General features: G+C 34.3%; 1 protein-coding gene across 2 annotated transcripts in view; it reads left to right on the top strand.

Moving 5' to 3' along the window:
* CBLB (Cbl proto-oncogene B) overlaps positions 1 to 18,904 on the top strand; it is a 70,188-nt gene that overhangs the window by 40,928 nt on the left and 10,356 nt on the right. For both annotated transcript variants that reach the window (XR_014026272.1, XM_081326575.1), the window contains exons 7-14: positions 288 to 425; positions 1,235 to 1,322; positions 2,640 to 2,771; positions 6,185 to 6,388; positions 9,794 to 9,979; positions 11,007 to 11,375; positions 12,274 to 12,368; positions 16,297 to 16,434. Coding sequence is in view for 1 of the 2 variants with exons in the window: in XM_081326575.1 (XP_081182701.1) it covers positions 288 to 425; positions 1,235 to 1,322; positions 2,640 to 2,771; positions 6,185 to 6,388; positions 9,794 to 9,979; positions 11,007 to 11,375; positions 12,274 to 12,368; positions 16,297 to 16,434 (1,350 nt within the window). In the remaining variant the exon portion in view is untranslated. The remainder of the gene's footprint in view (positions 1 to 287; positions 426 to 1,234; positions 1,323 to 2,639; positions 2,772 to 6,184; positions 6,389 to 9,793; positions 9,980 to 11,006; positions 11,376 to 12,273; positions 12,369 to 16,296; positions 16,435 to 18,904) is intronic.

Here is an 18,904-nt window from a genome sequence, read left to right as displayed (position 1 = left end):
ACCGTGTAGTAGAACTATTTGAAAATAGTTGAAAAACAGAAACTGTTTTTAATCTTTATAATACACTGTTAGTCAAACAGTTAAGCTATAGCTGAATGCTGGGTCTGATCACAACTAAGTTAAGAAATAGTTAGGTTTCCATAAAGCTCAACATAAGATTTTATTTATCCACTTTTTTAACCAAAGTGGAAATATTGGTAAATTTAGATTACATAAATATTCTTCTTTTTAATTAATTTATTTTTATCCTGTCTTTAATTATTTCATTAATTATAATTGTTTTACAGCTACATTTTCAGATTAAGTTGCACTCGACTTGGGCAGTGGGCTATTGGTTATGTCACTGGTGATGGAAATATTTTACAGACCATACCCCACAATAAGCCTTTATTTCAAGCTCTAATTGATGGCAGCAGGGAAGGATTGTGAGTATAAATTATTACTTTATATATAGAAGGCACAGTTTGCTAATACAACAGGTGCAAGTTACAGTATTCTTGATCTGATTTGATTATCATAATTATAAAATCTAGTTTCCCTTAAAGTGTTCAACTAAGAATTTTTCTTAGTGTCCCCAATTATGGCAAACAGAGCTAGAATGATGGCAAATGTGAAGTGAAATCATCAGTGGAAAATGAGGTGCAGTTAGCAGAGGTTCTATATGGAAGACATTAAGAACATAGATCTTTCAATGAAGAACAGGCATTTCTGGAAGGGAATTTTTAGCAGGACATACTAGTAATATGTGGTCTTTCAATACCACTCATTTAGCAATGGTTCAAACTTGCGACTGTTGAATAAATGGTAATTACAATAGGTCGTTAGAATTCTGCCAAATGCAGCTCCCCAGTCACATGATCACGATCCAGGCATTTAGCAATCAGCCCAGATTTTCAATCATTGCAATAATCTGCAATCATGTGATTGCAATTTGTGACATGCTGCTGGCTTCCTACAAGCAAAGTTAATGGGCAGACTGGCAGTAAGTCATGGCTATGTGAGATCCTTGCTTAAAAACCCATGTAGTCCTAAGTAACAACTGGGACTGCTGCAACTAGGTTGTGCTACATGACATGAAGCTTTACAATCACATCACCTAGCAATGGAAATTTTTGTCTCAGTTACCATAGTTAATTGAAAACTATTTGTAATGGAAAAAGTAAAACTGTTCACTTATCATCTAAGTATTCAGTAAGTATATAAATGAAGAGACAAACATTTATTTCCATTTCAGCTATCTGTATCCAGATGGTCGAAGTTATAATCCTGATCTGACAGGACTATGTGAACCTATTCCACATGATCATATAAAAGTTACACAGGTATGTTTTTATGTTATTCACTTGGAATGTATGTTCATTCATATTCATTGAGGACTTTATATTAATATCTTTATAAAACTATTTAAATAGCTTAATATATATTGTGTCCCTTAATGATGAAAACTGATAGCAGACAGAATTGCTGTGGTGATGAAGGGTTTTGGGGGCAGCAGTTCAGTGCATCTGAAGGACCATGAAAAGTCTGAGTATGATTTTAAAATCCAGTTTTGACAGGGCTAACCATGCTAAGAAAAGATTCGTCAAGATACTTCAGATATGTTTTAAGTATGTATCACTATAAGCATATTAGTTTAATGAATTTGTTATGCTTTAAAAAAACAACCTAAAAACTAGTTTTCATTTTTAATTTTCAAAACATTAACCATGACAAAGGGACAGGTATATTTTTTATTGTTTTTATTATTTTGTTTAAGTTTTACCCCCTTCTCTTTTTTCTATTGCTTATCTTTTTTTTAAGTTTAAGGATTGTTCTATTTAAGTTTTTTACAGTATTTTGGGATTTTTACCCATATTTTGTATTTTTCCCCTAACTTTAAATGTATATATTTCAACAATGGCTAGGAGACAGCAACAAATCTTTGTTTAAAATTCTAAAGGAAAAATTCTAAGAAAATATACTTTAAGCACTTGCAGTTTCTGCTGATGGTCGAGATTTCGTATTACCACCAATATAACAATTTTACTACCAAAAAAGCTACTTATAAAATAAAACCAAATCCAATAAATATCAGAAAAATATTCATTTCTAAAAGTGTTGATGCATTAGCTTAACATAAACCACAAAAAGTATTTGGATTTTCTGAAACCTGAATTAATCTATTAGGGCAAATTTTAATGGACTATTGTCCTTCTATCATTAACAGATGCAATTGATGGTAGGCTTCGGGATGGGATTGGAAAGACAATAGTTGAATTGTTGTTATTTTTTCTCTCTGATTCTCTGCTTAAAATTCTGTCCCTACTGGTAATGTTTGAATAAAACCAAATTATACTTTATTTCTCTGATGACATAGATTCTCACACAACAGATTTGAGTCAGAATAACTTATTTTAGTTAAGGTACTAAAAGGCTGTGGGTGGTTTGTTATGATTATTTATGAGCAATGGAATTTTTGTATAAATAGATTTACATTTACATCTTGTTTGAAAAAGCAATAATACATATATAAATATCTTCAATAACAATTTGTCTTACTAGTATATGTTATGACGTAAAAGTTATAACCTGAATGGTAAGCCAAGTAGCTTTTATATTATCATTTTCAGAGGCTCTTCATTGCAGTCATTCCTTTTCAGGAACAATATGAATTATATTGTGAAATGGGTTCCACGTTCCAGCTTTGTAAAATTTGTGCTGAAAATGACAAAGATGTGAAGATTGAACCTTGTGGACATTTGATGTGTACATCTTGCCTGACTGCATGGCAGGTAACTTGTCTTTCTGTAATCAAATTCCTATGTGTTCTTTTTCTATTTCTCATTCTTTTTTACACTGATACATTAATGTTTTAAGGATACCAATTGTAGGAATAAATCTTGAAATGATAATTTATTCATATGTAGGGAAGTAACATAACTTCTTTCCAAATACTGTAAGCATAGAACACTTTTATATTCTTTATCAGGAAAATGAAGTGTACCAGTAGGTAGTTAGCAAGAAGATTTTAAAAAAACGGTACAAACAAACCTGAGTATTGAATTTAACAGTTCCAAGTTTATGTAATGTAATTCTATTGTCCTTTCTAGTAAATCTGTTTAAAGAATACTGAATTACTTTTTGTTTGTAAGTAGCTCTTAAGGATTTGACACTTATAATAGCAAGGGAACATAACTGAGCATGGAAAGAAAAATATTCTCAAATAAAAGAGTCAATTTCAACCAGCAATATAACTCCCACTTAAGATGAATATTCAGTTACTAAGAATATTTATCTGCAACATTGACTTGTAACTTCTGAAATCACTTAATAAGAAAAAATAACTATAATATTAAGAGCTGCATAAATGATAATCCTCTTTTTTAAAAAAAAAATCTCTTCCCATTTATTCATTGATAGGGATGTTCTCTTGGGAGCAGTTGTGAAAACAATATAGAATAAGAAACACAGTAGCATAGAATTTTTCTGGGTCATAGCATCAGTGGGAATTTAGATTTTTAATAAAATAAAAACATTTAATATATGGTTAAGCTGTAACTTCAGCAAGTGACATCGAAGTAAATGGAGTATTAGGTTTTTCTTCATTAACAGTCATTTCATTTAAAATAAATTTCACTGCACATTTAACTTCTTTATAATTAACAAGCTGATGAAGGGAATATACTGCAGCAATTCAGTTTCTACTTGCCAATGGTTAGTGTTTAATTGCTGTCATAATGGCTCGTTAGAGATGCCTAAGGAGAGAGATCTGGTGCTTTTTTATCATAATAAAGCATCTGTTTTACTTAATAAAATACGTTACTCCCAGCTCCTTAGTGAACACAAAATCACATTTGCATGATATTTTACGCGGAAGGTCGATCAATCCCTATGCATGTTGGTATCCTTTGTTTTAAAAGCACTGAAATAAAAATACAACTAAAATAAGGTAAGGTGATATGATTTTTTTTTCTCTAAACAAAGGTTTCTTACTGAGTTCTATGTATATATTGTTATAGCCACATTTTGTTTATTTTTGATAGTTATATAATTTTGCATAGATCGATATCTTACCTTAAAGCATAAAGCAGAAGTCTTTGAATAAAATGGCACTTTTTCTGTAACAAACATTTTAAAATCTTGACAAGTACCTGCCCAAAGCCCAAACTGAGTTATATAGGTTGGAGCGTGCATGTTTTTTTATTTTGATTTTAGATGCTTTCATAGTTCAGCTCAACAGAACACAGAAAAATAACTCATTTGTGTAAGCTTATATTAGTTATAGAAGGGCTAGTGATGTTCACCAATTTTTCAGCTGAGCAGGTCCAATTAATGTTTAATTCTCAGCAAAAAGAATTTTAGAAATCTTCATTTGCATTATAATGTTTAAAAAGGGTTCAGTAAATTAAATGCCTCATTTATGTATTAAAATTATAAAAGTATATAGTTTACATATTTATGTAATTATATGAATACCTAAGAAGAATTGACAATGGTGTAGTTGCTTCTTCTGATCTGAGATTTTAGAATTTGGAATAAGATTAGTCCTTAGTAATATAAAAAAAATATACTTCTAAGCCCTAAACCAGTGGTGGCGAACCTATGGCATGGGTGCCAGAGGCGGCTCTCAGAGCCCTCTCTGTGGCACCAGCGCCATGCCTTGGAGGTGGCAACTGTCCCTCTTCAACCAGCCGCCTGCTAACTTGCCGAGGTCCCATGTGGCCGGATGCATCCTAGCATGGCTGTTTTCCCTTCCCCCCCACCCTGTCCCTCCTGGCCTCGCATGCTCTCCTTTTCCCAGGCACGACCCACTGCATCGCCTCCTCAGCTGTCGGCCGACCATCCATCTCGGAGACAGCTTCTTTGAATTGATTTCAATGGGTTGCGGAGTTCTGAAAATCAAATATGAGTTCAAGGGAGTGGTAGGATTCACCTGGCTTGCACCACTTTAGCAGAACCAGTAGCTAATTTTTTGCTGCCCAGGCCCAGAATAGGCTTCCGAAAGCGGCATACACACAGAGAACATGTTGTTCACATATTTGAATCCTACCACTGGTTCAAGGGTATATAAGCAATATTGTTTATAAAGCCACTGCAATGTGATGATTGGACTTAGGAGATCCATATTTGCATACCCACACAGCCATAAAATTATGTTGTAACTTTTGATGAGTTGCTACAATCTATTTCACAGGATTGTTGTAAAAATTAAAAGGGAAAATGTCTTTAAACTTCTTAATGAAATATTTTATATAAGTGCATTGAGTATAGATTTCTTAAAAGAATCTTTGTATTGAATAGGTTACTGATCCATTATCATATTGCACTACTTTCTCACAATTAAAATGTGTGGTTGCTAAGAGTCAACACCAACCTGATGGTAATTAATCAGTCAATCAGATAAAAACCAAAGTCTTACAAATAGTAGCATACATCTTTTCATCTGGTGTCAACAATTTCTTTGATTTTTTTTATTTAAATCTAGAAATAACACAAACAAACAAAATATAAAATATACTAAAATCACAATTAAATTAAACAATTGTTAATTTTAAAATTATAGAATCTAGAAAAAGAATGAGGAAAATAAACAGATTAAGCAAAAAATAAAAAATCAGTCTTAATTGTGGGGTTCTTGATGCTTTCTGAGTTTGGTTGCTTTTTTTGCAGACAGTCAAGGACCCCATAGTTCAGTCTTCACCTACAAATATTCTCTTCAATGTGAATTATTAAACTTGTTAATAGTCAATGTCATATTCATACATGCTACATAATGTTATAGTTAAATATAAAATATTATGAAACATTTCCCAAAGCAATACATATTACTTTATCTTTGATAAGTAAAGAATATTGTGTTTTAAAAGTTGGGTAAATTAAATTTCTAACATCTAATATAATATCATTTTTCCAATTTCTCAATATGTTTGTGATGTATTAAGTTTGATAAAAAAGTGGGAATGTATCTCATTTAAGTAAAAAGAAATAATGTGATAATCTGCCAACTGCCATTGGTTTTCCCAACGTGGTATGTAATCAAAAATCGCTGGCGCTACTATTTTGAAATTTCTCTCTCTCTCTCTCCCATTATTTGCATCTGTGTTTTTAAAAATACTATTAATATGCTTTTCATTACATTAAGATTTTTCTATGTAGTAAAAAGTGCTAAGTAGTTCTCAGCATTTAAGCATTTTTCATAATTCAGGAATCTGATGGTCAAGGATGTCCTTTTTGCCGGTGTGAAATCAAAGGAACTGAACCCATAATTGTAGATCCCTTTGATCCCAGAGATGAAAACACAAGATGCTGCAGTATTTTGGATAGCTTTGGTATTCCTATGCTTGATTTAGATGATGATGATGACAGAGAAGAGTCTTTGATGATGAATCGATTAGCTTCTGTGCGAAAGGTACTTCTTTTTTTCCTGAAATGTGCAATGACTTTGTAATTTGCAATTATAATTTACACATTGATTAAAGAATTTGCAATGGTTACAAGTTTGAAAATCCGTCATAAGTCACTTTTTCAGTGCTGTTTAACTTTGAACACTATTTAAATGAACTGTGGTAAATCGAGGACTACCTGTAAAAATAAGAACTAGTAAAACAAATTACATCATTGTATATTCCCTGGCTGTAAACTGATGCATTCTTTCTTTTATTTCTTGGAGAGTGTTGGAAAATAAGAAGAATCCTTTTGTATTATTATAGGGAACTATTTAGCTCAGCAGCTTATTTCTAATTGTAGCAATCCAAGTGCTTTCATAAGAAAGGTATGGATACATATGTTTTCTATCTAAAACCAGATATCAGAGACAGATTCACTCTGATATTCCATTAATTATAATAGATAATCACAGTTGAAGGTTAATTTCTACAATAGAACAGTGAGTTGTGTCAGTACAGATGTTTCTGAACCACAGTTGCTAGTATCTCTGTGTCTCTGGTGACAGCAACTTGCCTAAAACAATGACAGCCAAACTCTGGTGGCAACAACTTGCCCAGGACAATGTTAATCCGTCTTCAATAACAACTTGCCTAGAATGATGGCAACCAATCTCTGGCATTTGCAGAGGCCTCCCCTCTCTGACCTCACTCCATGTAATCCCTTTTTATCTTCCCCAGCTGATCCTATAAAGAAAAAAAACCCCTTACTTCCCACTAAAAGACTCTTCCCTAATTCTCTCCCTGCCTAACTTACTCCAATGAGGGAAAGGAATTAAAATTCTCCAAACTATCCTATCTTCGTCTGGCCTGCCCCCAACAACAAAAAAGAAACAATAAAACTTCACCTTTCCTTATTCCCCCCCCCCTCTGTCTCTGCTTCAAACAAACAGCTCCAACCAGCCACTTTCACACACACCCCTCTGCCTGGACTGCTTCAAGCAAACAGCTCCAGCAACTACTCTCACTATCCCTCCCCCTTTTGTCTGGCTTGCTTGTAACGAAGCAAAAAAAGCAAACGTGAAAACCCCAGCTTCTTACTCTCTTTTCGATCAGCTGGCTCAGAACGGCAAGCTCCACGAAGCCTTCTCTCTTCCTCCCTTCTATTGGCTTCCTCCTCCTTCCCTCCTCCGAGCCATGCCCCACCACCAGACCAATGGCAGCTGCTGGAGCTACTCATCTTCCTGCCTAATCAGCAGGGCTCCTGCAAAGCCTCTCAGCTGGCCCCATTCTCACCCCAACTCTGCTACATATGATATTGTAGATTGTTGGCATCAACTGAGTCAGGGGTTCCCTGCCACCCTATTTTGTCACCACTTCATGTATATATGTTATTTATAGCTAAAGATATTTTCATAGCTGATTATGCATGTACTGGTAATATATTTAATATTTTAGTATATTTCAACCCATTTTTTGAATGTTTTAAGATTTAAACAAATCTAAGAGATCTCTATAAAGCTTTGATAAAAAGCAGGCATTTCATACTTAGAACAAACTTTTGAATGGGTATATAGAAGCTGTGTTTATGTCTGTAATAATGTTGCCTTAACCTACATAGGATAATTTAGGGATAGAGTTCTAGGACTTTTCCCACCTAATTTGCAAATGGAAACCAATAAAGGAAGGTAAAAGAGATAAGCAAATATAAACAAAATTATCAACAACAAACAATGGTTTGGCTTGAATTTCTTGACTAGTTGGCAATCATGCTGGTTGTTATCCAGCTTGCATGAAGTTGGTCACTGCTATAATTTTATGTCTCTGTGTGTGTTATATACACATGTGTGGACATACATATATGCACCAATATATCTTCAGGAAACAAATTAGTAAACAGAACAGATTGAAATTATATACCAATTATATGTTTACATTTACTTATCTAAAGGACTCTTTAGAATTGATCTTACACAGTACAGTTCAATATTAAGGTATCATATTAAAGAATTGAAATGGCATTACTGTTATAAAAATGAAATAACTAGTAATTTAAGATCTGTTTTTTAAAAAAAAAACCTTCTGATTTGGAAAAACACAATGGCAGATACTGTAGAAAGCAAAAACAGTCTTGTTTCAGAAAATGTCCAACTATAAAAATGAACAACACTTAGTTCTGCTAAGGCTTAGTTTTCTATTTTGAAGCACTTCCCAAAAAACTAAAGGTAGAGTACTAAATTACTGACAGAGAGAAATAACTAGCTTTAAATGGTCCAACTAAAGATTGAGGACAGGGAGGTTAGTAAAATGAGGACCCAGATTGTTGGGGGCAATATGCTGACTCTGTAAATCCCACAGAGAGGGCTATAAAGCACTATGAAGAGGTATAAAAGCCAACAAAATAGCAAACATTAACTGGCAAAAGTTGGGATAAAAGGCTCTAAAAGCAGGCAATTTCTCCTCTGTTCTTTTCCATGAAGGAAACAGTTTAGTGAATGAGAATGAGGTTCTAACCCTAATCCTAATACCAAATTTATTATTTGTCTATGAAGCTCTCAGCATAATCTGACAGAACTATAGCTATTCCTCATTTAGCAGCTACTTGTTTAAGCAATTTCATAAATACAAGGGTAATAATAAATTTAAAAACAAAAAATCATTTTTGCACCAATGCACACATTTTCTACCAATTTTTGTTGTCATGACAACCAAAGTTTTCAGTGTGAATTTGAATAAGGTCTGGTCAGTTTCAGGCAGCAATGGATGGACCAACTATTTAAGGTCACAGAGATGAGCTTGTTAACTTGCCATTAGCACTTTTTAGGGAAGGGCTGCACTGTGGAAAAAAGCACAGGTCAGGAATAAATAGCTTTTTTATGCAAGACAGGTCTGGCATAGGACACTGTATTTTTTGTAATGTGTATCTCTTTCGGTCAGCTGTTTATTTGATGACCATTTTTCTTCTGATTTAAAGAACAGCTTGTGGTTGCTAAATGAGCGGAGGGGATGATTTATGAATAAAATTATGAGGAGAAAGAAGAACTGAGTTTTGCTAATGCTCCTTGAAAAAGTGGGATATAATATTAATAATATAAAGAATAAAATGAAAAGACCCTCAAATAGAAATAGAACTACTATAGCAAAACAAAGCAAATGTAGTACCAATAGTTATAAGTTCCTTGGGTGCATTCCTAAAACAACTAGAGCACCACTTGAACACTATTGGCATTGAGAAATTCACCACCAGTCAATTGAAAAAGCAGCTTTACTCAAAACAATTTGCATCCTGTGATGATACCTTTAACTCCACATCTGTCTTTCCCAGATCCTTCGGAACAACTTGATTGTTATAATTGATAGGTGCTTAGTAAGAACTTGAAAATTGGTGCTTTCCCTGAATGATGAATACTTCATAACACCTTGTGTTGCAGTGTAATGAAAGACAGAATTCCCCAGTGACATCTCCAGGATCATCTCCTCTTGCTCAAAGAAGGAAACCATTTCCTGATCCCGTACAAGGATCTCATCTTACCCTTCCACCAGTCCCTCCTCGATTGGACCTAATACAGAAAGGAGTTTCCCGATCCCCTTGTGCCAGCCCAACAAACTCACCAAAGGTAAAAGTACAATTTAGTGATAGAACTTAGGAGTTTAACATTATTTTTCCCAGAAGCGTACTGAGGACCTCTTCAATTGCTGTTCTCAGGGTTTTTCTGTTTTTTTCCAAATCCACCGAACTCGATTAACTTGTGGTCATTCTAGCACCTAAGCTTTTGCTTCTCTTTTTACTAAGTCAATATTTTGTGTATTTGGAAAACCAAACAATAATTAGAACAAGTAAAGTATATAAACTGGTGTGTGTGTGTTCACTGTTGAATTCTGAACTCTCCTTCCTGTGTTGATATTTCAATATTTTCTGTGCCATTTTATGATTGTTATATATCAAACCATCCTGTGTTCTTTTCAAAAGTTACCTTGTAAAGTTAATTATTTAACGTGTGTGTGTGTATTCCACACTTATTTTCACAGATACTAGAACAAATAAAATTATGTGGGAGACTTGAGCCTATTATCTACAATTAGTTGAAAGAAAATTCTGTAGACTACTTCTGATTATAGTAAAGATAGTATTTTATAAGAAGGGAAATAATTATTTCATAAACATACTAAAGAATATCCAGCTTTGGATTATAGGTGGAACACTAAACAGACTTTTAACCAAATGTTGGATGAATAGTAAAAGAAAAATATGTTATTGAGAATATGTGCTTACCATATGCAAACATCTTAGCTGTATACTGTACTAGTATTTTATTTTTCTGATTTGATGATTTTTTTAACTTGTCAGTTATAGTTTGATATTGATTTATTGAAGTTTGCAAATAGTTTATTGATATTTTAATTTTACTTTAACACACTGAAGGATTAGGTTTCTGGTCTTAATTTATTTATAACATGGGTTTGCTTTTATATTTGGCTGCGTTTGTATTGATTCATTCAAGTAATTTGCAATATTTATTTTTAATTTCATGCTGATCATTTTAGCCAGTGATGTATGAATTAAGATGACTATACAAAATATTGTATTTGTCACTAAGTATAGATTATATATGTAATGGACCATTTTATTTTGTTATGTCTCAGTCTTCTCCAGGCATGATGAGGAAACAAGACAAGCCTCTTCCAGCACCACCACCACCAATACGAGATCCACCTCCACTTCCACCAGAAAGGCCTCCACCCATTCCTCCAGAAAATAGGTTAAGTAGACATTTGCATCATCCTGAAAGTGTATCTGCCAGAGAACAACCAATGCCACTTGAAGCCTGGTGCCCCAGAGAAGTGTGTGGGAATAATCAAATTGTGGGATGTCGTATAGTAGGAAATGATAATTGTCCCAAACCTGGACTTACTGCAAGCTCAAATATGAATGGAAGACATTGTCGCATGGGTTCTGATCCATTATTTCTGCGAAAGCACAGATTCTCTGAATTACCTTTAGAAAGTACCAAGGTAAGAGCCAGATTGTATGATGCATGAAGTTTAGTTTTAGTTAGGAGTATTGAACTTGAAGTCTGATACTGTTGAGAAGTGTGTGGGAATACTCAGATAATAGGAAGCCATTTTGTAGGGAATGATAATTGGACTTACTGCAAATTCATATATCAATAAAAACATTATTGCATGTATTATGATCAAAAATTTCTGCAACAATTCTTATGTCATGAATTACCATAAGATACATGATACAATATATGAAGTTTAATGAACATGAATGCTGTAAATAATAGTACAGTATAAGGTTACTTGTATTATATCATTTAGTGGCCTATTTAATTATAATTGATTTGAAAATTATATAGTAAAATAACTAGAAACAAATATCAGACATTTTTAAGGAATATGCATATTAAAGTGTGTGAGGGAACCTTAGCTGAATTATTTAGTTAACAAAATACAAAACAGAAAAACAGTTGGAAGGGATCTTGGAAGTTTTCTAGTCCAGGCCCCTGCACAAGCAGGAGACGCTATACCATTCTGGACAAATGGCTGTCCAGTCTCTTCTTAAAAACCTCCAGTGATGGAGCACTCACAACTTCTAAAAGCAAGCTGTTCCACTGGTTAATTGTTCTCACTGTCAGGAAATTTCTCCTTAGTTCTAGGCTGGTGGTCTCCATAATATCCGTTATATCTGTTATATATTCTGTTCTATTACAAAGTGTGTGAGGAAACCTTAGCTGAATTATTTATAGTGCTGAACACATGAAATTTATATTGATGACGAGCAATTTGTAGACCTGCAGAATGAAACGTGAAATTAAAGATGAGAATGGGTTCAAAATCTTGTAAATGAACATTTTACTTTCATATAGTTTGCAAATAACCATTCTGAGAAATCTGTCTCTTGCAGATATTTTCAAATGGACATCTAGGTGATGAAGAATATGATGTTCCACCTCGCATTTCACCTCCCCCACCCTTTATTTCAGCCATGCCAAATATGAAGTAAGTTCAATTTTAAGAACATTAATTATATAAATTATGAGGAAAATGCATTTTTTATTTTTTTTGAATTAGAATTGTGTACTGAATAGGATATGTTCATTAATTTGGGACTTTTCAGATCTTCATTTATCTGGAAGCCATCAATGTTGTGTACAGGTGAATTAAAAATATATTTAAAAGTATTTTAGAAGAGCATTAAAAGAAGGCTGTGAATAAATATTGAAGGTTACCATATCACAGTTCCTTCAGATTCTGTTTATAGGCATCTTATAATTATAGTCACAAGAATATGGCTCTTTATTGAAGTCTTTAAAAAACACAGAATTTGGGAAACATACAAAACTCTGAAAAATGAGACTTAATAAGGCAATAATATTTTTGTGTCAATATGGGATTCAGAAACTTCAGAAGAATTTTCTAGAATTAACCAGTCATCTTCTCCTTCATCTATTGAAATGACAGGCTCTTTGCCCAGAGAAATAAAGTTTTGTTTTCGCTATCACTAGGTTGATCTATAGTTTAATTTTTAAACAATGATAAAAGACACTTTCTAAAATGGGAAATAGTAGATTTACTGAAAGACACTCTCTGGAACTTTTCCTAAATCCTGGCAACTGCTAGAATGATCATGCTAGTGGACTATAAGTTTATTTCTGCTTTGTCATGAAGCCTCCTAGGTGACCCCCCTCTCACAGCCATAAGGAGGAAACAGTGGCAAAACAGTTCCAAAATCTTGTAAGAGAGTTGTAAAGGGTTTTCCAGGCACTCAGCAGGCATCAACACTGACTTGAAGGAACATATTCACACAAATAATGCTTCATTAATTATAGAAGTCATTGATACTGCATGAAAGAATTTTGTTGGAAATGTTTCAAAAGCAGTTTTTTAAAAAAATTTAGCAGTTGCAGTGGCCAGGTTTGAGGAAAAGGGGTTAGGATGGACCCCAATCTACCATCATAAAAATGGAAAAGAGGAAAAAAGAAGTTAGTTTCCCTAAAAATTCAAACTAATAGTTCAGAATTTGAAATTAGCCTCTCTAAGGGAGATAGTTCAGTCACCATCATTCCTTCCTTCTAGTCTCTCACACGTTAGACAAATATCTGGGAGAATAAATGTAGAATTATGTATAGTGCTGATAAAAGGACATAATAAGATATTTTCTTACGTCTTTTTTTCCTTTATGAGACTCTGTTTCATAAATACTCTTTTTCACCACTAGATGTATTTCCCCTTTCAAATCTTATGAATCTGGTGATATGATGTATCTCTTATACCACCTTTTTAACAGATTGCCATCAACTCTGTTTATTCTAGGCTGAAAGTGTTCTTTCTAGTAAAAAAAAAACAGTAAACATTAAATGGCAGATGCAAGACTGTCTTAGTGGATCTTGAGGAAATTGTTTTTTTTATTAAAACTGGTATTTTACAGAAATCTCATGATATGCACTGCAGTTTATAAAACATGAAACCATTAAATCTTTTTTTATATAAAAAACCTATGTGGCAAAACATCAGACCTGTGTTTGATTTATTTATTTATGAAAAATTATATGCCTGCCCAACTCACTCTCAGTAACTCTGTGCAGCTTAAAAACCCAACATAAAAACAATAACAAGCAGTAACCCCCCCCAATGACAATTAATAATCAGTCAAAAAGCTACTTTAGGCTCTATCCCAATCTGGAGTCCCCAGGCCCATTGAAAAAAGCATGTCTTCGGGTCCTTTTAAAAGTTGTAGTAGGGCCCAGTCTTATCTCCACAGGATGATACTCCACTGGGAGGGAGCTCCTGTTGAGAATTCCTATCTTTTTGATCCTGCTAGATGAACCTCCTTAGGAGAAAGGGCCCATAGCATTCCCTACCCCCTCTACTCAGTGGGTCAGGCAAATGTAACTGGGAAAAGACTTTCCTTTAAATGACCTGGCCCCAGGCCATGTAGGGATTTAAAGGTGATAACCAGCACCTTCAATTGGACCTGGAAGCTAATCAGTAGTCAGTGCAGTTGCCACAGGAGAGATGATGTGTAATATCTAGGCCTGCACAAAGCCATGCGAACTGCCATATTTTGAACCAATTCAAACTTCTGGATACTTTTCAAGGGTAGCCCCATATCATTATTTATTTATAAATAATAAATTATTGTTTATAAATTATAAATAATATGAAATTATTTATTCAACATTGATTCATTCATTATATACTGCACATCTCATACAACTTCAAGTGATTTAGAATAACAAGTATTAAAATATAGAAATGAATAAAGCCAATCTAAAATTACAGAACAAAAAAATAACTAATATATATTATAAACTAAGAACATATACTGTATATACTATTAAAAACATATTGTTAAAAAAGGTCAGTAGACATTCATCTGAATAGCTCAATTAAGTTATATAATCAAAAATAGTATCTCATATGTTTATAGTATCTTTTGCTCTCAGAGTTATGCTGAAGCAGGCACTCCAACATCAGTTTTGATCCTGCCAACATACAAGCTTATAATAGTAAATCTAACTTGCCAGGGCTTATCATTATTCATCAAATAGATCATAAGATAATATGTCAGGTGCTCACAATAAAATATGTCATAGAAGCGCTATACTTGACAACTGAATTCAAGATCAATGGTGTCATTTGTTACGGTTCTTATAATTGAAAAGGACCCTATAAATGTTGTTTCAGAAATGGTCAATGCTAGATGTCAAATTAATAGTTTCAGTTCAAGTATAATCTTGAATCCACATGTATCTCCATTATCACAATCGAATTCAGTTTCTGTAGTTTTATATAGCATTCCTGCTGGCAAATGAAATATTCCTTTGGGATACTGATTAAAAACACACACGTCTGTTTTGTCTTGTTTCAGAGACTACAGAAAGTAGTAAATTCTTGCATTTCATTGAATGTTACATGCTTTTTATTAAAGATATTAATTTAAAAAGCCTTCATCCTTTTGGTTATATTTTGTATAGCGTGAACTGCTTTGAAACACTTAGTTTGTGTAGTACAAAATGCATAATATTGAACGTGGTCATTTCAAATGCTGTTTTGAAAGGGAAAATCTTCCCTTTCTCATGATTTTCCCTCTAAATTAAAGCTTCAAACCAGTTAGCTCTTTTACTTCCTCGTACCACATTGGGTCTTTTTCCCATAGTTTCAATTTTTAATTGTCCTAAAGCTAACCAAAAAATGTACATTAACAAGCTATAACTTTGCCCTTACACTTGAGGGTGTTTGCAAGTATAATGAGAATCTTTTGGAGATTATAATACTAGCCAAATGTCTTAAATGCCTGCTTTTAAAACATCTGTACATAATTAATGACAGTTCCTAAAATTATCTTCGGAGATTGAGCTCTCAGAGTTGGAAAACACTATTGTCTCTGGAGCTTATGGAAATAGATTCATAGTACTTTGTATTTTGATATATATTTTAGTGATAATTTGCATTATAAATTATCATTGAATTATTTCAGTGCAACAATTGTATTCTGACATGCAGTACAGTGTTTCAAATTTTATTCAAAGAAAATACAACTATGATTCCTTAATTTTATATTCAGTTCTTCAAGTTTATTTTTAAATAACATAGTCTGGCTTAAACTTCTTAAGTTTTGCTTTGTGTCTCTGTTGAGACATCTGAGTTTGTTTTCCAAAGAAAGCTGCAGTTAATCAAAGCTGAAAATTTCTAAGTGTCTTCTTGGCTTGTGGAAAAAGAGAGAAAAGAGCAAAGTGCATAACCTCTGTAAGGAAGTAGAATACATTTGTATCTCATTAAATTCACATACCTACTCTATTTTTGGCTTTGTTGTGGCAATAAAATAGAAAAATATAATTAAATCCATTTGTAAATGCAGTGATTGATATATTTATTTTATGTACCAACAAAAACTCATCTGGATCTGGTGTACTTTTCTCTTGAGGTCTTCTGTTGCTGTTATAAATTCCTTTTCTGAAAAGTCAAGAGAACAAGTAGAAGATGAGTACAAGATTCCTTCATCCCATCCTGTTTCTTTGCCTTCACAATCACTTCACTGTCATAATACGAAGTCTCATACTCGGTAAGATGATTTGAAGATGATGGTAGAGAAACATTTGACATGACATTCAATTTAGTTTTAGATTTTATTGCTGTTAACCATAATGTTACTTTTAAGATTACGCCTTTACACAGAATTTAAAATATTTTGGTGTCAGGTTTTAGCATGTCTCTGTTAAATTTCTAGGCATTGTTCTTACGGGGTTTTTTCCCATACAAAGAATAGACTTTTTGCTGACATACTTCCTCAGAATAGAATTCCTGGTTTCACAGCGTTTAATACTTAAGTTTAAATATCTTAATAGAATATCACCTTTTTAAAATATACACATTCATGCATACAAAAAATAAACACATTGGGTCTGGGAAATAATAACTTCTTGAGGGTGGAGATAATTCTGTCAGCTCTTAAGGAGGCATTAGTGCACTCTGTCCTAAAGGAGTCATCTGGTGACCGAACCAGTCTGGCTTTTGTCCAGTCTCCAACCTTCCTATTTTAGGAAAGCTTGTAAAGAAGGTAGTTGTGTGGCAGCCGCAGAGAACCCTGAATGAAGCAGATTATCTGGACCCTTTTCAATCAGAGTTCAGACTGGGTACAGGACTGAGACAGCGTTGACTGTGATCTTAGATGACCTCGGGCAGGAGTGAAATGGGAGTAGTGTGACCATCCTCATTCTTCTTGACCTCTTAGTGGCCTTTGATACCATTGATCATGGTTCTTTCTGTACCATCTTTGGGAATTGGGGGTGAGCAGCATTGTGTTGCTCTGATTCTCTTTTGTTCTCCAGGGTCCATTCTAGTTTGGGGGTAGAGTTCCAAGCTATGGCCCCTAATGCCTTGGTTCTGACAGACGGAGACAAATAAAGCAGAACTTGAGGCTTGCAAATTCCTCAAAGAACTTGTTTATTAGTTACAAAGTATCAGCACGATCAAAAGTGAAACCAAATCTGGATACACAAGCAATTACATTTCCCAGTATGGTTATTTGGCAGGCTTTTTATGAAACGCCTAGTCTCGGGAGCAGCTGATGACCTTGGTTCCCATGAGACAAAAGAATATTTTGACTAGCAAAGCACCTGGGCAACCCCCCTCCCTCCAATGTGGCAACCTAGAATGAGAAGGAAAAATGGCTGTAGCCATGCTCATTTGTAAGTTGACACCTACTTTGTGAGGTACCTCAGGCTCAGTTCTCTCTCCAGTCCTATTTAACATCCACATGAGGCCACTGGGTGAGGTGTCCCAATAGTCTGGGGTAAGGTATCATCAATATGCTGATGCTAACTAGCTTTGTATCACCACAATGCCATGGATGTCCTATGTCAGTGCCTGGAAGCTGTAAGAGTTTGGATGGGATGCATTGGTTTTCAACTCAACCTAAGCAAAACAGAGTGTCTTTGGATATTTGGGACTTGTGGTGATAACGTTTTGCCACCACTAGTTCTGGATAGAGGCACTGTCCCAAATGGACCGGTTCACAATCGGGGGGGTCCTCCTGGAGTCAGTGTTCCTGCTAGAAGATCAGGTGGCAGTGGTGGCTAGAAGGGCCTTTGAACACCTTAGCGTAGCATGCCAGTTTATTGATTTATAGATTAAATTTTTATGCTGTGCATTTCCCCTTTAAGGTGACTGACTGTATCCATTTCTAGATAGGGAGTTTTTGCTGACAGTCATTCATGCCTTTTGATCTCTTTTCTGACTTACTGTAATGCTTTCTACATGGGACTGCTCTTAAAAAGCACTCAGAAGCTTCAACTGTTACAGAATGTAACTTTATGCATAGTAAAACATGTGGGGTATTTGATACATGTAACATCACTGTTTTGTGAGTTACCATTATTCCAATGTGTTTTGGGTGCAATTCAAGGAGCTGGTTATTGCTTGAAAAGCCTTTTATCATCTGCAATCAGGTTACTAAGGGATGGTCTTCTCCCAGTTTTTTCTACCTGTCCAATTCTGTCAGGTGGATTGGGCATGCCACAGATCCCATCAGCCAAGGAGTGTTGCCTGGCGGAAATCAGGAAATCAACCCTTCTCTGCTGTAGCTCCTGCCCTTTAGAATACCTCCCGTCAGATATCAGGATGATCCTGACCCTGTTGCCCTTTTGCAAGGCAATGAAGACTTGGTTTTGTGCTCAGGCCTGGACTTTCAGTGTGTTAAGAGCCCTGTTTCCAGGCTGTATTAATATACATAGTAAATTTTACCTGGTCCCATATATTTTGTACAATTTTAATTGTTTTCAGGGTCACTTGTTGAGATGGGTGTTTTTAGAAATTAAATACATTCTCATTTCTCTCTCTCTCAGAATTCATGTATGTATTTTGCTTTATAGAAATATGAAAAAATATAATTGTCACATATCATCAAACTTCATTTGGTTTGAGTTCTGTGGTTCTAGAAAATGATGCTGTCTTTTATTAAAAATTAAGATATATGATAGTCATTAAAAATGGGGGCAGAGGGAAAGAGTTGATATTATTTGAAGTTAAATTTT

Source organism: Vipera berus, assembly GCF_964194415.1.
Source record: "Vipera berus genome assembly, chromosome: 4".
Taxonomy (NCBI): Eukaryota; Metazoa; Chordata; class Lepidosauria; order Squamata; family Viperidae; genus Vipera; species Vipera berus.
Note: the sequence above shows the minus strand (reverse complement) of the source record. Positions and strands in the feature narration are given on the sequence as shown.